This window comes from Rhinopithecus bieti, unplaced genomic scaffold, assembly GCF_001698545.2.
Source record: "Rhinopithecus bieti isolate Rb0 unplaced genomic scaffold, ASM169854v2 scaffold_22165, whole genome shotgun sequence".
NCBI classification, from domain to species: Eukaryota; Metazoa; Chordata; class Mammalia; order Primates; family Cercopithecidae; genus Rhinopithecus; species Rhinopithecus bieti.
In genome coordinates this window covers 1,838,788-1,857,774 of record NW_016810977.1, presented here as the reverse complement: position 1 = coordinate 1,857,774, position 18,987 = coordinate 1,838,788, and the positions used below count along the sequence as shown (strand labels likewise).

The 18,987-nt window shown below is 43.6% G+C and overlaps 1 protein-coding gene across 3 annotated transcripts in view; it reads right to left on the bottom strand.

Moving 5' to 3' along the window:
- Positions 1-18,987, bottom strand: part of TRIO (trio Rho guanine nucleotide exchange factor) — a 379,704-nt gene that overhangs the window by 101,072 nt on the left and 259,645 nt on the right. For all 3 annotated transcript variants that reach the window (XM_017893310.1, XM_017893311.1, XM_017893312.1), the window contains exons 28-33: positions 18,511-18,603; positions 15,806-15,917; positions 13,888-14,078; positions 11,825-11,926; positions 7,954-8,096; positions 7,268-7,367 (exon numbers count right to left, since the gene is read on the bottom strand). In XM_017893310.1, the coding sequence (XP_017748799.1) occupies positions 7,268-7,367; positions 7,954-8,096; positions 11,825-11,926; positions 13,888-14,078; positions 15,806-15,917; positions 18,511-18,603 (741 nt within the window). The remainder of the gene's footprint in view (positions 1-7,267; positions 7,368-7,953; positions 8,097-11,824; positions 11,927-13,887; positions 14,079-15,805; positions 15,918-18,510; positions 18,604-18,987) is intronic.

Sequence of the window (18,987 nt, the reverse complement as noted above, 5' to 3'; positions counted from 1 at the left end):
CAGAGGTGCTGTGCAGGCCCTACAGGTGGCCCCGTGGCGTGCCAGGTAAACGCTTTTTGACTATGAAGTGGAGAAGGGAACGAGCGTGGGGAAGAAGCGAACGGTTGAAAAACACCTGCCTCACTTAGTGTACTCCCCTAGGCTCTGGGAAGCAAGAAATTTCTCAGGACAATTTAACCCAAGAAACCTGTTGGCTATATTTCCTGAGTGACCAAAGCAATTTTTTATTCAGGAAATTTAACTTGAAATACCTCTTTTTGTCTTTCATGGAGGGACAGTGATCTGAGATCTAACATTAACTAGCTGACCTCAACCAGCTAATGTTAACCAGCTGACTGGGCCCTCGCCAGGAACAGCAACCAGAATAAATACCTGCTTTGAGTCTGAATCATAACTTGGTCACTGTCTCCAACTGCAACTTTGATCATGTTGTGTAAAATTCACATTAAAAGCACTTTTCAGTGCTCTACTATTTTACAAACACTTAACTTGTAACATTTCGAACCAAACTTTAAACAAAATCTGTCTTTTCTTAGAACTGAGGCTTTCTACTTCTGCCTGGGGGAGTCTGCTTTTCTGATTGGGTGAGTGAAATGATCAAAGACGACATTCAGTTTGTGGTTTTATGTCAGAACTTAAAAAACTCATCTAAAAAATACTACAAAAAGCCACATCACCTAGAAAACCAGAAAACGAAGATGAGTAAAAGAAGGAAGCAGACGTCACACGGAGCCTTTCACTTAGAGCTTGCCAGGGGGGTGGGGCTCTGTCTCCTTCATTCATTCTTGTGCGCTGAACACCTATCATGGGGATAGCACATAGTGGGTGGCCAATACATATCTGAGCATAAATGAACCCACCCTTTGCGTATGAGGTCACTGTATACGCATGCAGCTAGGATGAATGATGAACAGTTGGAAAGGTGCTTTATGCAAGACTCTCCCACTTCTGCAGTAACTGTGCCCATTCCACACACAGAATTTTGCAGCTGAGCCACCACAATTCATCAGGCCAGGCACTGAAGTACAGCATTTCATTCTTAAGACAGCTTCCAGTTCCTAACAAGTACAATACAATCAACAGCTAAATCCACTGTAGCCCCACGAGTGTGCAGATGAAGGAAGGGGAGGCTGAAATTGACAGTAACCTGCAACAGCAGCAATGCCGGCCAACAGCCCGAGTGAGGCAGGAGGAAGTCATCTGTATAATGGAGACGCAGAAACTGAATATTTATTCACTGCTTAGAACATGCTAGTCACTGATCTAAATACATTATACATGAGCAGTACTATCATCCGCATTTACAGATGAGGAAACTGAGGCTCAGAGAGGTGAGGTGACTTGCCCAAGACCACCAGCTGCTGAGGCAGCGGCCAGAGGTTTGCTGGTGGGTACATCCTCGCTTTTGATTGCCTGCTCTTAGGTGTGTCGTACATGCTATGCCACTGCCATGTACACTCTGAGCAGAGGAAGGTCAACTGCGGCTGGGAGTGCTCTTTATAAAGGATGTTAAAACCAGCACCATCCTGTGGAAAAGGCTACTGAATTAAATGACTCAATTTCATGCTTACATGGGGCAAATTTATCTGAGGTCCTGGGAAATTCGGAGCCCTGGGCTGGCCAGGAGGCAGACAGCCTCCTCTCTGAGCAGCTCCAGTCAGAAGGGAAGGTGCAGGGCACCTTTGTGCCTGGCCGTGCTGCCCTACGCCTTCCATGCGGGGAATAGAGGCAGAATGCGGGATTGCAAGACAACCTCAGGAGGCTGAATGCAAGCATCATTAGGTAGATAGATATATACCCTTACTCAAGACGCTGAATTAGGCCATATTTCAAAATGTATTGACATTAGCCACTTTACATATTACCTCGTCGCTGCAATTTATGTAAGTCCAACCAAGTTCCTGGAGTGTAGAACGTCACTTGACAGAAAGAGCTGACTGCTTTTCTAAATTTTAAAATACACAGAACCTTGGCCGGGCATGGTGGTTCATGCCTGTAATCCCAGCACTTTGGGAGGCCAAGGTGGGTGGATCGCCTGGGGTCAGGAGTTCGAGATCAGCCTGGTCAACATGGCAAAACCCTGTCTCTACTGAAAATACAAAAATTAGCTGGATGTGGTGGTACATGCCTGTAATCTCAGCTACTCGGGAGGTTGAGGCAAGAGAATCACTTGAACCTGGGAGGTGGATGCTGTAGTGAGCAAAGGTCGTGCCACTGTACTCCAGCCTGGGAGACAGAGTGAGACTCCATCTCAAAAAAAGAAAGAAAAGAAAAAACAATACACAGAACCTCATGTCTCCAACATAGTGCTAAGGCTTCACTAAGAATAACTGAAACTGGCTGGATGCAGTGGGGCTCATGACTATAATCCCAGTGTTTTGAGAGACTGAGGCAGGAGAATTGCTTGAGGTCAGGAGTTTGAGAACAGCCTGGGAAACATAGTGCAACCCTGTCTATGCAAAAAGAAAACAAAACTAGCCAGACATAGTAGTGTACACTTACAGTCCTAGCTACCTGGGGGGCCAGGCAAGGATCACGTGAGCCCAGGAGTTCAAGACTACAGTGAGCTCTGGTCACACCACTGCACTCCAGCCTGGGCGACACAGTGAGATCCTGCCTCAGGAATTAAAAAAAATAAAAAAATAAAAACTGTGACTGAAACCAGTTATGTTTTTAAATATGTGAATCCATATACTTATGGTTATAAGCTTGGGAAGGGGGTTCCACACGAAGTTATCAGTCTCAATGGAATTTCTCACTCATTAGAAATAAGAACCATACAGCTTTAGATTCGAAAGACAGCTCACACCTGGGCCCTGCTGGCTCGGGCCGGCTTTTCCACAGGATACCTCATCTCAGCTCGCCATTTTTCCATGTTGGCCTCAAGATGCTTTGCTCTACAACACAGTTTGAGTCCCATGTTTTCTATTTCCTTTGTAATATGGATTTTAGTTAAATGATTATAAATCACAGACTAATAAGGGAAGGACAGGGAAAACATTTTTTAAAGATGTATCTTTAGTAGAAATACTGAGCTCCAAGTTCAGCTCTTGCATGAAATAATAAGGCCTGGAGAATGACAGATGATTAAATGCATGTTCCGTGTCTGGCTGTGGCCCGCTGCTGCTGGGAGGCCTTGTGGAGGGCCTGGATCTCTGCAGTGCCCCAGGCCTGGCTCAGCGCTCTCCTCCCTACCGCAGGGAGATGCACTCAGAACAGATGAGATAAGAATCTGGAAAGCGCTTGATTTCTTTGGAATCCAAATTATATTTTCATAAGATCATTGTATCAGGCTAAAAGTACCATGGAGATCAGCAAGAATCAGTACTAAACTCACTTCTGGAACAAAGAGAAGGCATATTTTAAAACTGATGTTTTCGAAGTAGGAAACGTGCTGCTGGGGCCTATGGCTCATGGCCGTGGCCCGGCTAACCCCGCTCTGCTGACAGTGCTCCCTGAAAAGACAGCGTCTCTAGGGCCCCTCCTTCAGACTCTCCCTAAACCTTGTGTGCCTCATCTGAGAATTACCAACAGCCCTGGCAGATAACTTTTGCTTTCAGAATTCTCCAAGAGGCCGAGTCAAAAACATCCCCCCACCCAGTTTCTGAAATGAAACCAAATTTCATGATAACAACTAACTAATAACAGACATCATAAATTAAGTCAAACAGGCAGAATGTCGTTAAGAGACTTCCCTTGCCAGATCCATCTGCCTGCGCTATAAGAGGCTGCTTAAACTACGTAGGGCAGAAAGACCTTTGAGACTCAGGAAAATTACTGTCACCGGAGATGGGGTTGCTGGTTAAGCCCAGTTCGGAGGGACAGGGCATTTTGCAAACTGACTAGGGAAAGGATGGAGTCCCTGATTTTCAAAATGTATTTTTGAGTCATCTACTGACCCGCAACTGTTCTACTGGAGAGGCGTAAGGAGGGAGATGGCCAAGAGAAAACCTCACAAAAGCAGAGCACCCACAAACGCAGGCACACGTGGGGAGCAAAAGACCACCTTCTTTTTGGTAAGGCCGCATGGGTACGTCCTCTCCAAATTCCAAATTCTGACTTATCGGCAAGTCTCATACACCGTTTAATCCCAAATGCAGGTCTCCAGAACGGAAGAAGACATCCCCTGTTGTTCTGTTCTCAGGACACGACATTTCATCCTTTCTGTTCTTTAGAGCCTACTAAGGACCGATGCTCTCAGCAAGTGGCATTAAGAAAATTCTCCAGGTCTGTCTAAGAAACTGAGTCTGGAGTGTCATTCCTTCAAGACAGTTAACAACCATGAGAATACCAGGGAGAGCGTCGCTGCATGGCAGGCTGTGGTCCTCGGTAAGAAACAGCCTCCCAGGAGCAGGGCCAGGGAGGTGACGGTGGAACTGGCAGGAGACCCTTCAGGGATTTCTGAACTCAGGAGTGAAGTTTAGGGACAACACATGAGATGAGGTCAAGAGAAGCTGGTAAAATATCTTCACAGATAAGAGTATCTCATAGGGAGTTTTCTTAACATTTTCATACCCTAGTGGACTGCTAGGGTAAAATTATGCTTTTGTGTGTTTTCTTTTTTTTTTTTTGGCAAACCTATACTTTTCTGGTAGTGATTTATTCTTCCTCTCTCGTTGGATACAAATATAATTTGCTGTATTCCCAGTTCACATAAGCCCTCCCTATTATGCTATAACAGATGTGAAGTCATGCTAATTTCACTACTCCTAACTCCAGGATAGAGACTTATTTCTGTTCAAGCTGCTGGGGAATCCTAATCAGCCACGAGCCTTAGGGGCCAGGGCTGTGCTGGGGCTGAGAGGATGTGGGTATCAGCCAAGGAATTCTCCACACACAGGAGATGAGTCGTGGCACCAGTAACTCTGTCTGGAATAATGAACTGGAGACTCCAGAGCCCCTTCCTGGATAGAGGGGTCATTTCCAGACTCCCAGGCACCCATTTATCTGTAAACTACCCGATGAAACAAGTTAGCCTTGCTGCTTAGACCAACTTCCAAAAAAGGAACCTTCCAAAGCTAACTTTTCCACTTAGTTCTTTAGCAATTTCATTCAAAAAATTTACTTTTTTCAAAAAGAATAAACTTTTGAACTCATGTCTAGGGTAAATCCAGAGCAGACCCCTAGGAGCTTGTAAGAACGGGATTTGGGGCTTGACGGTGATCTCAAACAGTCTGGAAACGCCCTGAATGCAGGCCTCTTTCCCGCACACTTGAGCAACTATGATTTGACTTTTCCTCCAGGCGGCAGCCTCATGTAAATTCACCAGACAATTCCCTTGATTACTTTATTAAAAAGTAAAATAAAATAAAATAAATGATCAATATTACGCTAACAAAGTGTTTCCAAGCTCAAACTTTATTTCTTTAACCTCAATGGCCATAGGTGGGGTCTCAGGGTGAAATGCTATTAGGTACCAGATGCCTGAACATGTCATTTATCTTATTTCTTTTTACTACATGCCAAGAAATATTTGCTGAATGCCAATACATAGGGCCTTGAACAAAATAAAATGATAAATTCTTTTTATTCTCTGGTCTTGTCATTCTAACCACTCTAAGTCCTAGGATCTATTATTTAGTGAACCCAAAAAGTCTAATGAGAAAAAAAACTAATCACTTAAACTAGGATATTGAAAATGAAATCACTGCAGCAGAGCAATATTTTAAATCTACTTACTCCTGTCCTAGAAACTAGAACATTAAGTATCATGAATCCTTCTGCAAAACCAAGTGAGAAAAGGCCAGTCTGGGACTAAAAGATGTGCCACAGAAATAACCTTCCAAATACTGGACTCTGTCCTCTGTCTGAATCAATTCCCAAGGACAGTGAGGTCAGGGCATTGGTCCTTCCTACCAATGAGTGGGCTGCGGATATGATGTGCAGAGAACAGACTCGCGGGTCTCATGATGGGGACAAAGGTCTCGTGAAATGAGGTCCGACTTGCATTGGAGAATGAGAAGCTCAGCAATTCTGGGCTGATAAATAAATGCCCTATTTACTGTCAATTTTTAAAAAAAGAGTTCAGTCTAGCATTCTAGGAATATAACAGAACACACTCATCTTGGCAGGAACAGATGACTTCACTAAGATCAATGTTCCCCATTGGCTCTGACAGAGAACATTTTGTCTTTTGTCCATCACGTAAACCTAGGAATCCAAATTCTACTAGCAATTTACTTTGTGGGTTTTTTGGATTATATCAGACAAAATCATGAGATGCTCTAGACTGCTTCTGAAGAAGATAAACCTATACAAACTTTTTTGATAAAAATCAAATCTAGCTCACAGTGGTCACCACTGTTGCCAATTCCAGGGCAGGTTTTCTATGTTCTGCTGCACCCTGTGGTTCTGAGAGGGCAGCCCAGGGCCACAGCCCCTACTTCCATCAGAGCAGCTCTGCTTCTACACTGCTGTGAGTTCTTATTATTTTACGTTGCCTTGACATCACTCTGAACCCAGAGAAGCTGGACTTTCTTATACCAGGAGCATGTCCTCCCAGGCCCTTATCATGGTCGGTCCCGATCTCTGCTTCACAGAACTTCCTTCTGGTGATCACTCCTCTAAGGGAAAGCCACATAAAACCTGCTTAACTGGCCCTGCCGACACTCACACCTCATACGGACTGTGCAGATATGCCAGAGTGACAACTTCCTAGTCACAGAACGACCTCCTGAAACTCATGCCTGCTTGCTCTAAGCCCACTGATTGACACGCCCTGTGCCAAACCTGTCTGGATAACATTCTGGACCCAATAAGGAGCCTGGCCCAAGGACTCCTCTCTCCCCGCATGCTCCCTGTCCTCGGGGGTGCCGTGTGACCCCCAGAACCTGTAGGTAACACTCTTTATTTTCATCTTGTGTCTCTCCTAGTCGCTGGAGGGGTGCTGTCCAGCTTGAAGATCCTAAATTAAAACATACGTTGGCGTTCTGTGTAGGATTTTATTTTAAACAACAGGTTCTTCTGCTTAGGAATAAGATTAAAAAGCCTAAGTATGCTGCCCTCGAATGTCCCGTAACACCCTTGGCACTGGCAAAGGGTAGGATGGAAAGAGTTGAATGATTTCTCCTGAATCCTCAGGGTTCAAGTCGTCTCACCCCAATCCCCCAAGTTTCTGCCCCACCACAGGATCCTGGCACCACTCCTGGCACGTATCAACTGCTTGAAAATGTTGACGACAAACTGTGAGTAACAGAAAGGAGGGGGCTGCTTCAGCCAGAGACCAGCCACATTCCCCTCCATACACAAAGTGCCGCCAACGACTCACCTTATCGCTGTCCAGCGTGTTCTGAGACGTCCGCGAGGCGATGGAAATCGTATCGGGCTGGCTGCTGCCGTCTCCTTGGCTGTCCAGATCCTCTCCATCCCTGGCGGTGCAAAGAAACTTTTAGTTCCTGATGCTGCTGAGCTAGCTGGCAGTCACTGGAGAAGCAACTGATTTGTTTAACGAGGTGCATATCAGCCTTCACGAGTATCTGCTGCTGCCAGGATGTGGACAATGGTTAAGGCACCTTGCCCCAAGCACAGGCTTTCTGCTGGGCCCTGTGCTGAGTGTTTAAAATATATCATCCTGTTGGATTCCCATCACCATAAAATATAGTTGATATGATTGTTGCCATTTTAAAAATGAGAAAACAACAACATCTCGATGCTTTATAACTTATCCAAGGCCATGTGCATGGCTTAGACATGCACTCTGTATGGTGCTTGGGGTGAGAAAGGCAAAACAATGAGGTGTTTGCACACAGCCCTAGGTTTACTCTAAGCCAACAGGGGCTCTTATCTTGGACAAAGCAGTTTCATTACTAAGAACGATGTCATCCACAAATGGCAGTTTTCAAAACATATTCCTCAAAATGTTTGAGAGAAATGATTTTTGAAGCAGGGTGAGCTAACACCGCCTCGCCCCTCCCTCCCACATTCACAAACCTCCAGGGGCGCCCAGGCACGCACCTCCTTCCCTTCTGTCTTGTGGCGGGAGCGGTCTTGGGGATGTGAATGGGCTCCTTCAGGGCTCCCTTCAGGTGGATCGTCCGCTCCTGGATGACTTCGCGGATATGCTTTATCCAGTCCTGCTTGTTCTCTATACTGGAAGCCTTAACAAGGTGTTAGTGTTGCTTAGGATATGGAAGAGCCCTTTCCAGAACTTGCGCTAACCACACCCAGGTTTCCTGCATTCCTTCAGTTTCTATTTTCAAAATGACTTTTCAGCAGAAAAGCAACCACATCCTATGTTTAATCTGCTACCAAATCAAATGACTATTAAAAAATATGTTTTCATCAGAACCATTGTTGTTTTATAGCATGTACATTACTCCAGATCTCTGACTATTGCAATAATCCATCATTCTCCAGTCCCAAGACCTTTTAAGCGGCCCTGGGCAAATAAACCAACACAGCCACCCTCACCGCCACCAAAACGCCTCTGAGGCTGTTGATGCAAACACTGTGCACTGGTCAGCAGCGGGCAAACTGCCAGCAGGAAACTGAACAAATCTCCACAGCCTTGTGGCCTCCTCTGCTGGACTCAGGAACAGCGGCGCAGCTGCCGCCACCTCCAGCCCCCTGTGCCTGGCTGAGAGCTTCCCGCATGCTGTCATCCACTCCCATCAGGGTGGGAGGGAGATGTGGGTGAGAGACTCCCTCAGCCTTGTCTTATAAATGAGCAACAGAGGTGAGGACAGAAGAAATGTGCCCAACGTCACAAGCTCACCAACTGCCAATCCCCGATGGCAGATTCACCTCGACTCCATTAGAACTCTGAAAAAACGTCCTCTGAGAACGACACAGACCAGATTCTCAGCAAGCACCTGCAGAGTGAGCACGTACGGCATCACTTGATCCACACTTTTTCTTAAACTCTGCCTCAAAGGAGGTATTTTGTTTTCTTTCTTTCTACATGTTCTGGGCCTTACTAACAGCTTTCTAATTTCCTCACAGAAAATATCAACCTCCTATGATATCAGCGTAATTCCCTGCAGTTATAATTACCCTAACTGGCATAACTCATCGCAGGTGAGGTCACAAAGCGGGGAGTACCCAGCATTTCTCACTGTGTATCCTGTTTTTGAAAACAGAAAATCAAAGCCCATGTCGGGAACCATTAAAATTAAACACCCTCTTTCTATAGGAACCGTTTTAACCAGAGGACATGTCTTTAATATGATTAACAGGTAGTGACAGGGAAAAAAAGATGGGTAAAGGCAGCCTCTTGCTCCCTCTTCCCCGAGTGACATAGGACAGCAGGAAAACCAACATCTTCTGGGGAGGGGGGCGGAAGGAGGCAAGGGGACCAGGGAATGGGTGTGCAAAGTAAGTGACTCAGGAGAAGAAACTTTTCTAAAACTACAAATCAGTTGGAATTTAAATGCCTGATAAAAGTATTTGGAAGGTTAACTAAAGAGAAGTTCCCGCAAAAGAACATCTGGCAGAGTTTGGAAACAACGGAGGAGAACTGTTAATATGGTTGAGAAATAAAGAAAATTCTCATATGAACTGATCGTTACACTTACAGAGAGTAATTCTCCTAACCTTAAAGAAACTAAACAAGGAAAAAAGATGTCAATTTTTCAGAAGTAGTAAGAGAAAGGTAATTGAGGTACAGTACTAAATACAAGGTCCTACCTGGCTAAGAGAGGGGATAGTTCATTTCATACTCTGGGTAGTCACAATCTGTTTTAAGACTTAAAAATAAAATTCTCCTTTCCAGACTAGAGAAGTGAAAATAACCAAAATTTTGTTTTACAACTACTAGGACATCATCATCGCCATTACCACCATTCCCATCATGTTGTCCACCACCATCAGCACACCAGCAGCATGACACCTCTCCTTCCACCACTGCCTGCACCCTCACTACAACCTGTAACCTCACCACCATCTCCAATCTTAGTACTACCAAAATCTAAATCATCTCCATCTACACTCTCACCACACCATCTAGACCAACAAAATCTGTGCCACCAGCATCTATGCCCTCACCATCAACACCTAAACCCTCACCACCATCTACACTACCACTGCCTGTACTACTACTACCACCAAAATCTACACGATGACCTCCATTTACAACCTTACCATCAAAGTCTATGCCACCATCATCTATACCCTCATCACCACCATCTACACCACTGCCACCATCTGTACCAGTACCCCCATCACCAAATCTATACCACTACTTTCATCTACACCCTTACCCTCTCACCACCATCTAAACCACCGTGACCACCAAAATCCATACCACCACCATCTCCACCCTCACTGCCATCTAAACCTTCACCGCCACCACCACCACACCGTCTCCACCACCTCCACCTACATCATCATTACACTACCATTCCCACCATCACCATCGCCAGCCTCACTACACCAACACCCCGCAGTAATCCCTGAAATTAATGAGAGTATCATTTCCTCTACTTTTTCCTTGGAAGTCAGAAAGGTATTACCCAAAATTCCTTAGAAAACTTTTATCTGGCAAAGCCTGAGAAAAGTCTTATTTGTCAGCTGTACCATGAGCATTTTGTGACATCCTAAATGAAAGTCTAGATCTGGCTAAAGTGTCTGTCACTATTTTTTGGAAGCACCTTCTGGCATCTGCCACTGTAGCTAGTCTGGATAAGCGGTTTATATAAGCTGCAAGTTTTCAGGTTTCGAGTATACCTTAAAATGTTAGGCCTTAGGAAGAAAATACAGTTATTTAAATGTAGCTATCAGTGCAATTTATATCAAACAGGGCTTTATGCCAGTACTAGCCAGAACACATTAGGCTGGTAATCACATATTCACTGCAAAACAACCCACTATTACAAATGAACAAAGATCTTATGAATACAATGGTTTCCACTGAAGAACACAATCTAGAAGGTTGATGTACAGGGGAGTAACTCACAGTCACTGAAAATTCCAAAGAGATGACAAAGCATGCAAGAGACACAAGGGGTGACATGCAGGTTCATACACCAGAGTCCCATTACACTCTGGCTCATCTCCCAATATTCTACAAACCTTAGCTCCACCATCCCCCAAACATCCCAAAGCCGTTGATGCCATTTGCAGATGGCTCCAAAAGTTCCATCTGTATTTTCTCAAACACAGAGGAGGGAAATACATAAGACAAACTTAGAGCTCTTGACCATTCCCAGGAGAGGTTAGTATAATCAAAACAAGAGTTCAAATAAAATATTCCAAGATATTTTCCTCCTCCAAAGACTATATAACCTAAAGTATCCCTAGTGGTTTTGAATTTTAAATCGTAACAGTATCAAACCCTGTCACTAATAATCATTCCTCTTTCCCTCTGTCCCCAAACTATTAAGCCACAGAGCTGAGGACCCTGTAAGGACTGTGGGTATGGCTAGCCTCAACTTCCTGTCGCAGGTCCTCACAAATGCACCAGGTGACTTTTTCCTTTTGAAACAGAACGTCAAGTGTGCAATGAGAGTTGTTGGTCATTCCTCCTGTACCCTGACTTCTGGCATCTCTTATAGAGTCAATGAATTCCAAGACTAGAAGAATGGGAGAAATTTAAAAGGACCTTGCTTCATTTGCCCTTTTAGGAGTCAGGTGAAAGTTCAGCTCAAATTGTTTCATCACCAGAACACCAAACTGGATTTATTCCACTACTCTTTTTGAGGTAGTCACCAATGTGAATAGAACACAAACACACACACACACACACACACACACACACACACACACCCCACCACCAACAAATAATAATAAAATAATATGAAAACCAGTATACTTTAACAACGGAAAAGCAAGCATGGTTGGCCACAGTAAATGTTTCATACAGCACAGTTCGAGTTTCAAATGAACATACCTTAAGGACAATTTTATTATCTGAAGTTGGCGTTCTCCCCACCCACAGTGCAAATTTGCAAGGGTCTCCTTCAACATGTTCCGTGACACCCAATTCTGAGGTCTGGACAAAAAGACAATTATATAATTAGGTGACAGTAAAATTCTGGAAGGATGCAGAACAGAGACCAAGGAAACAAGTTTTGGTTACTTGTGGCCATGTTAGGTTATAAGAACGCTGCTAGTGATCTCAGCTCTTGTGTGAGTTATAATGAGGACACTCTGTTCTTAGGCTACAGGTCACTGGTTTCGTCCTTCACTTCCTGTGAGCGTCTCTTATTGGAGACCCCAGTGCAGGTCAACAGGCAAAAAATTCAGGGGAAGGAAACCAACATGTGAAAATCCTATCTGACAATCAAGATCTGACTACTTGCAATCTTACAAGCAACAAACTGCAAAATGAGTCTTTCCTGGTTGCAAAAGGGCTGCCACCATGTTCTCTTCAGTATTAATGATGCAGCTTCCCAGAGGGCAAATGATGCTTTAACAGCTTAGTTATTTTGCAATTTCTTTATCAATAGCATTAGCTTTTAGTACTTCATCGGTAATTTTAACGGCTAAGAGGCAAAGTCCCTCTGTAATATATGCAGAACAAGGAAGCATGCAGTGAAAGGTCAATGGCTTCAGCTCCTCCCCCATAGTCAAGGTCCCCCTGATGCATTCTCCACCCCAGCAAAGGAAGTGATTCATCATCCAGAGCTCCAGAGGTGGCCTCTAAGGGAATCTTAACTTCTAAAAGATAAATTAAGTGAAGATATATTGGCTGCTCAAACAGATGAGCTTGGTCTCTAAAGACAGATGAAAGCCAGCTAATGAAATCACTAGCCAGCAACGTTGCATTGTTATCTTTTCAGTCAGAAGGTGACCTAAAATGATGTCAGCAAGCTGTAATCCAAACGACGACCTCAAACAGGATAGAAGCCAAACAAAATGGTATGAAAACCATCATTTGGGACCTGTGATTTCCAGATTATTATTCAGAAGATTTCCATACTTGGAGACGTTTTATTACTTGAGGAATTTCATTATATATGGACATCACAAAAAGTATGATGTGTAACTTGTCCAAATTGCAAACATCTATCAGTATTTATAAGAGATCTGCCATAAAGAAACCCACCTTCTTGGCATTTTCTATTCTTTTCCGGATGATGATTCCTCCTTAGTGCCACCCAATCGTCCCCTCTGCCCAGCCCTGCCCAGCGACCCTGCATGAATAAGCCTCTGAGAAACGACCCACTAAGTTAGATGGAAGCACACTGGATCCAGAGATGACGCTGCCCTTGGGCTTTTCTGAGAGCAGAAATGTAGTTTCACAAAGAGGCTGGTAAGGCTGGCTAGTGGTCACAAAATGGCAGCAGGTATGTGGCTCTTGCCAAGAAGTACAATGATAGGTTAAGTACGAATTAAAATGCATCACCGCATTTGCCAAGCAAATGGGGCAGCTGTCTCCACATAGCTGGGGCTGTGGATCTTTCAAACTGTACTTTGGCTTACGTATTATTTTCTCTAATAATGACATGTCACTGTTATAAACAACCATAAATTTACTTATGCATTTATATTTCATAAATTTATTTTTAATGGAAAAAAAACATCAAACCTCAGCATGGTAAGCCTACAGTGAGCCACCCAGGAAGGCTGTTTCCATATACTCCAATGTTTATGGTTGAAAAATTAATTATAATAAGAACTTAGTCATAGATATGATTATTTTATTTATAAAGCTAGTTAAGCACACCGGAGATAAATGATTTCACTTATGAAATGTTTTCTTATCCTGCAGTTATGAGATATGGGATTTAAGAGCAAGTTTCCTAAGTGTATAAACTCCAGAGCACCCTCTAGTGGACTTGGGGGTGGCAAATAATTCACTAAAGATGAAAACCCCACCACAATTCAGACTGGCACATTTCAGGACAGATTGGGAGGTTAAACTGAAGACGATGAGCAATTCTTCTCTACCTGCAAAAAGACCGCAATTGTGTTACCTTTAGACTTACAATTCTGAACGCCTATACTTACAAACAATTTGCTTTTGTAAAGGTACTTGCTTCTCCCACTGGAATCTTTCACTTCTTTACTAAATACTAAGGACATTTCAAAAAGGAAGAGATGCCGTTCTCGGCCCTTTCGAATTAAGGTTTTTGGGTCCCACACTTGGAAGGATTCCTGTAGGATGAGTTCTCCCTGAGACTCAATGTTTTCATCAAACCCTACAACATGAAAAGGGGAGGCAAATCAATTTAAAAGAAAATAAATGATGCACAAGAAAGCATTATTACTATTTTCAACATTTTTAAAATGCCCCAAAACCAACCCTAGATGAGAGTTTCCCATCTGATCCTGACGCCATGGCACTGATCCATCCTACAGAGGATAAGTCTTCCTAAGACATCACTTTACATATATTTTACTTTGTTCAAAAACATTCTGTGATTCCTCAAGGCTTTATTCTTTGAGTTCTACCCCTCTGGTGGGCCTTCCCAACAGTTGAGATTTGGTTCCACCCTCTACTTCTCTTCAGCCCTCTTCTGCAGCATCCCACCACATAAACCTCCTCTGGAACAGTTCCGCCTCTCCTCTAAGCCCCCACCTACTTTCCAGCCTCGGTCTTGATTCTCTCTGCTTTGTCAGCCCAGAGCATCCTTCCCAGACATTCTGCTCAGGTCCAGCCTTTCTCCAAGGACCTGTTCTAGTCTTGCTTCTTGGAGAAGTCCCTGGCTGCCCATGCTTGGCGCACCCTCCCTCCTCTGAATGTGACATTCTGCACATGAATCAGTCAGGCTCTGGACTTCATTACTGCTCCTCTCTTCATGGAAGTGGTCTGCTTTATCACCTGGTTATGAAGCCACCAGGGCTTAGTAAAGCCAGCCCTGGGGCAAAGGCTGCCCGTTACCTCCTGACTTCCACTCTCTCCTTTTCCTCTCATAGTAGAATCTCCCACTAGGGCTGCTCAAAATAAGCACTCCATTCCCCAGCCCCACGCATAGTTAAAAGCAGCCAGGTACCTACGCTCTGGGCAAGTAAGCACAGCAGTGGGTACCACTGCTAGTGTCGGCCCATCTGGAGTTCCCTCCCTGACCTTCTTCCCCACTTCCTGCTAGACGGAATGTTGGCATGGTCTTGAAACACCCTGGATCTAGCCAGCCAGAAAAACAACTAGAATGGAGAGAAGCTAGCTGGAACACAGCCTGAGTCCTTGATGACATCATGAAGGGCTGCCATACCAGATCAGCAGTTTATATCAGAGAAAGAAAAATCTGTTTTGCTTGGCCCCTGAGTTTTGGGTCTTATTACCCACAGCAGCACCTATGTCCAGTGTTACCCATAAAGACACGGGCTAGCAAAAGCATTTGGGGCAGGATTATAACTTACCCTGTGTAGCCTGGCAAGAACCAAGCTTTGCACCACAGGAAGAGCTTTCTTAAACAGAGGCATTTATGAAAATTATAACTGCTATAACTTTGAAACATATTTATCTAATTTTCTCTTTACCATGTTACGCACCAAATTCAATGATACAAGGAAATATCTGGTGCCTACTATGTTCCAGGCTCTAGCAAGTGATGCAACAGATACATAGATGGGGAAGCAACACATTCTTTTAAGGATTTTACAGTCCTAGTCCATCCATACACCCACCTACCCATCCATCTAACAGGGAGAGCAGGTGGCCTGCAGCAAGCGACACAAAATGCTACTAGAGTCCATAGTATGGAGAGGCTGTTTTCCAGTGAAGGGACAAGAAAAGCCTTTCAACGAGTGTAGAAGCATTTTATGTGGTCCTTAAGAAAAGCAGTGACACCGATTCTTTAAGACATGTTCTTAACCACTAACATAGAGACATAAAGCTGGGATTTTTAGGGTTCAGGAAAGCCATTTACAAACAGCGTCATTAGAAACTGCATACATGCATACTGGAGTATGGAGGGTCCATTACCTTCCAGCATGCTGAGGTGCATGGCATCATTGGCTCGCTTTGGCACACTGAGCATCACCTCCAGGCCATCTTTAATCTCTCCCTTTCCTTCCTCACAGCACGTCAGCAGCTCCTGCAAAGATTGACAACAGAAACTAGGTAAAGACTGCAGAAGGCTCTGTCAATGAGACCTTGGCAGAAACAGTCTATGAAAGCCCATGGCTTTCAAGATAAAAACAGAGTGTGGTCAACTGGGCATATGTTCTCATAGAAACAAACGACCACCTCTTTATTCAGTGGACGGCAGGGTTTGTCCTGTTCTAATCAGAGTAAGCCAGATGTATTCGCAGTTTAAGAAGAAATTAGTATACTTGTTAACAAGCCTCAAAAATGATAAACAGAGGCCGAGTATGGTGGCTCATGCCTGTAATCCCAGCACTTTGGGAGGCTGAGGTGGGTGAATCACTTGAGATCAGGAGTTTGAGACCAGTCTGGCCAACATGGGAAAACCCCATCTCTACTTAAAAAAAAAAATTAGCTGGGCATGGTGGCATACACCTGTAATTCCAACTATTTGGGAGACTGAGGGAGGAGAATCACATGAACCTGGGAGGTGGAGGCAGCAATGAGCCAAGATTGTGCCATTGCACTCCAGCCTGGGGGACAGAGCAAGACTCTGTCTCCAAAAAAAAAAAAAAAAAAAAAAAAAAAAAAAAAAAAAAAAAAAAAAAAAAAAGACAAATAGAGATATTTAATTATTGTGTAACACATGATCAGCTACTGGTTACAGCTGATGGCCATGCCAGGTCCAACTGCGTTTACCACACAATCCCAGCATAACTTTGAACCCTGGAGCCATGAATGCAACACCCCATCTAAACTGGACCAGCCAAGTCACGCAGCAGAAACAGTAACGCCGCATGAGTACTTACAGGCAAATGCATTTCCTTTTCACGTAGGATGTTTAGAAAAGCTCTAATGGTTGAATTACCTCTCTCTGGGGAGCCCTATGTGTGTGATCACATTTCAGAGCTATTTAGAGAAACATCCGTTATTAAATGAAAGATAGCAGGAACAATAAGTTCACCTTCTGGTGGGCTCCAAGATACTTTCTTACTGGTGTATTAATAATTACTACCAGTCAGTAATAGCAACAGCAGTGTTTTGTGTCTTGGAAGTTGACAAAAGAGAGGTATGGCACTGCAGTCAGCACTGGTCTCCCAGAGGCTGCGTGAGAGCAGCTCAGCTGCCTGATGGGCACCTTCCCTCATCACCAGATGGTGTTTACCTGTGATCCTAAGCAGCATGGCAAACGCTGCTCACAAATGCAGTGTACTGAGCCTAATAACTGATAACTGGCAGAAAATCTTCCTTGTTGGGGAGCTTAAGGGAGCTTATTACTGTTCTCCTGAAGAACCTCTGGCAGAGTAAGGTGAGGTTCACAAATTTAAGCACCGGTTTAGCAGAACTACACGCTAAAAACAAAATCCTTACATCCTGAGGACACTAAAAGGTAAATGCCTCTGCAGAATTAGAAAGCAAAGGACAAATCTGAATATGAACAAATTAGCCTCCTGACTTATTTTGCATTTATAGTAACTATATATTTCTGCAGGGATGGTCACAAAATCACTTAATGAAATTTTGATATGAAAATACAGAAGCACTTTTCCAATAGAAAAATCCCATAATAGTATCACTTTCACAAAACAATGTAGCCACTTATTACTATCTCTAGATTTTTCTTACTAACAAAAGGGTAAACAAGAGTTTCAGGTATTCGTATCTAAATTTCTTTCATATCTAGACAAATTACATAATAACTTCCTGTTGTCGAGCCTAGGATAGTATCCGGAACACGGCAGGATTCACAGAATACCATTACTGGGATGAACGTATGGTTTCTACATTTTAATGCTTAATAACATTCACCAGCTGAGAAAATGGTATGCTGAACATTACCAGACAAAAGCTGTCAATTTTTATGTAGTCAAGAAAATGCGTATTGATGATACATAATACATTTTGTGACAACTCTTAGCACGAATTCTAAGTTTTGTTTACCTTTGTATTGTCAAGACTAATCGCTATTGTTTTCCTAAATGTGATTTTAATTATAGTCATTCACAACCAATAAAAAGCAGAGGTCAGCCTGTCTCCAATACTTGTGATCTGTATGAACAAGGTGTGCCGTGAGGGCTGTGACATCAGAGGCAAGCAACAAGACAGAGGAAGCCTCCTGGGAGTGGGTTCTCCATGGCTTCAGTGGAAGCCCTGGGCATCAGCCAGCTCTGTGTTCAGAGCTGAGCCTGTTAACAGGTGTGAGTGATCATTCTGGGCACGCCCCTTACAGTCTGAGCGCTTGTTTCCATGCCCGCAGACTAGCATTGTTGGGAGGTCAACATACAAGAAGCATACCAAAGTGCACCACGCCTGGCCCACAGTCCGCAAGCCACAGCTGGGAACTAAGGGTACTAAAATATCAAGAACTGATGATTTCTCATTTTATGTTTAGGGTTGGTCAGTGCAGTTCAGATGCATAATCATGACACATACTCTCATTTAACTCTTGCAATGAGAAATTAGGCAGGGCCATAAATACTAATGAATTAAAAAGTAAAATTAAATGACTAGGTGTTTCAAAAAATTCAGGGTAATTATGTAAATGTCAAAATAATAATACATAATTCATAAAATTTCACAGGCTGAAGACCCATTATACATACTTTTAAAAGGAGTTGATACTTTGTTATTCGCTGAACCGGTTTAATAAGGTAGGAAGAAATGGAATTGGCTAATCCATGTCGCTGCTGTATCTCCTGTATTAAAACAAAACCAAATGAGAAACAAGCCTTAATCACAGGGCTACACTATTAAACCATGGCTATACGACACGTTACTTTTCCAAATACTGTACCTGACAACTTTTTAATCATGCTGAAATAACAGAGTTTTCTTCTCCTAAGAGGTTTTTAAATTATTAACACAGACTTCTTTGGTTCTAAAATGTTACTTCTGGAGAGCAAGGGGTACTTTGGAGCAGGAGGATCTACATTACTGTTCAGTGCACATTTAATGCCATGATTTGCACTTTGCATTTTGTAATTATGTCCTTTACAGGCAACGACCTGCTGGCTGGTTGTACTCCTTGCTGTGAAGACAAGCTGTGTCTGTGCTAATCACCACTTTACGCTAGCACCTAG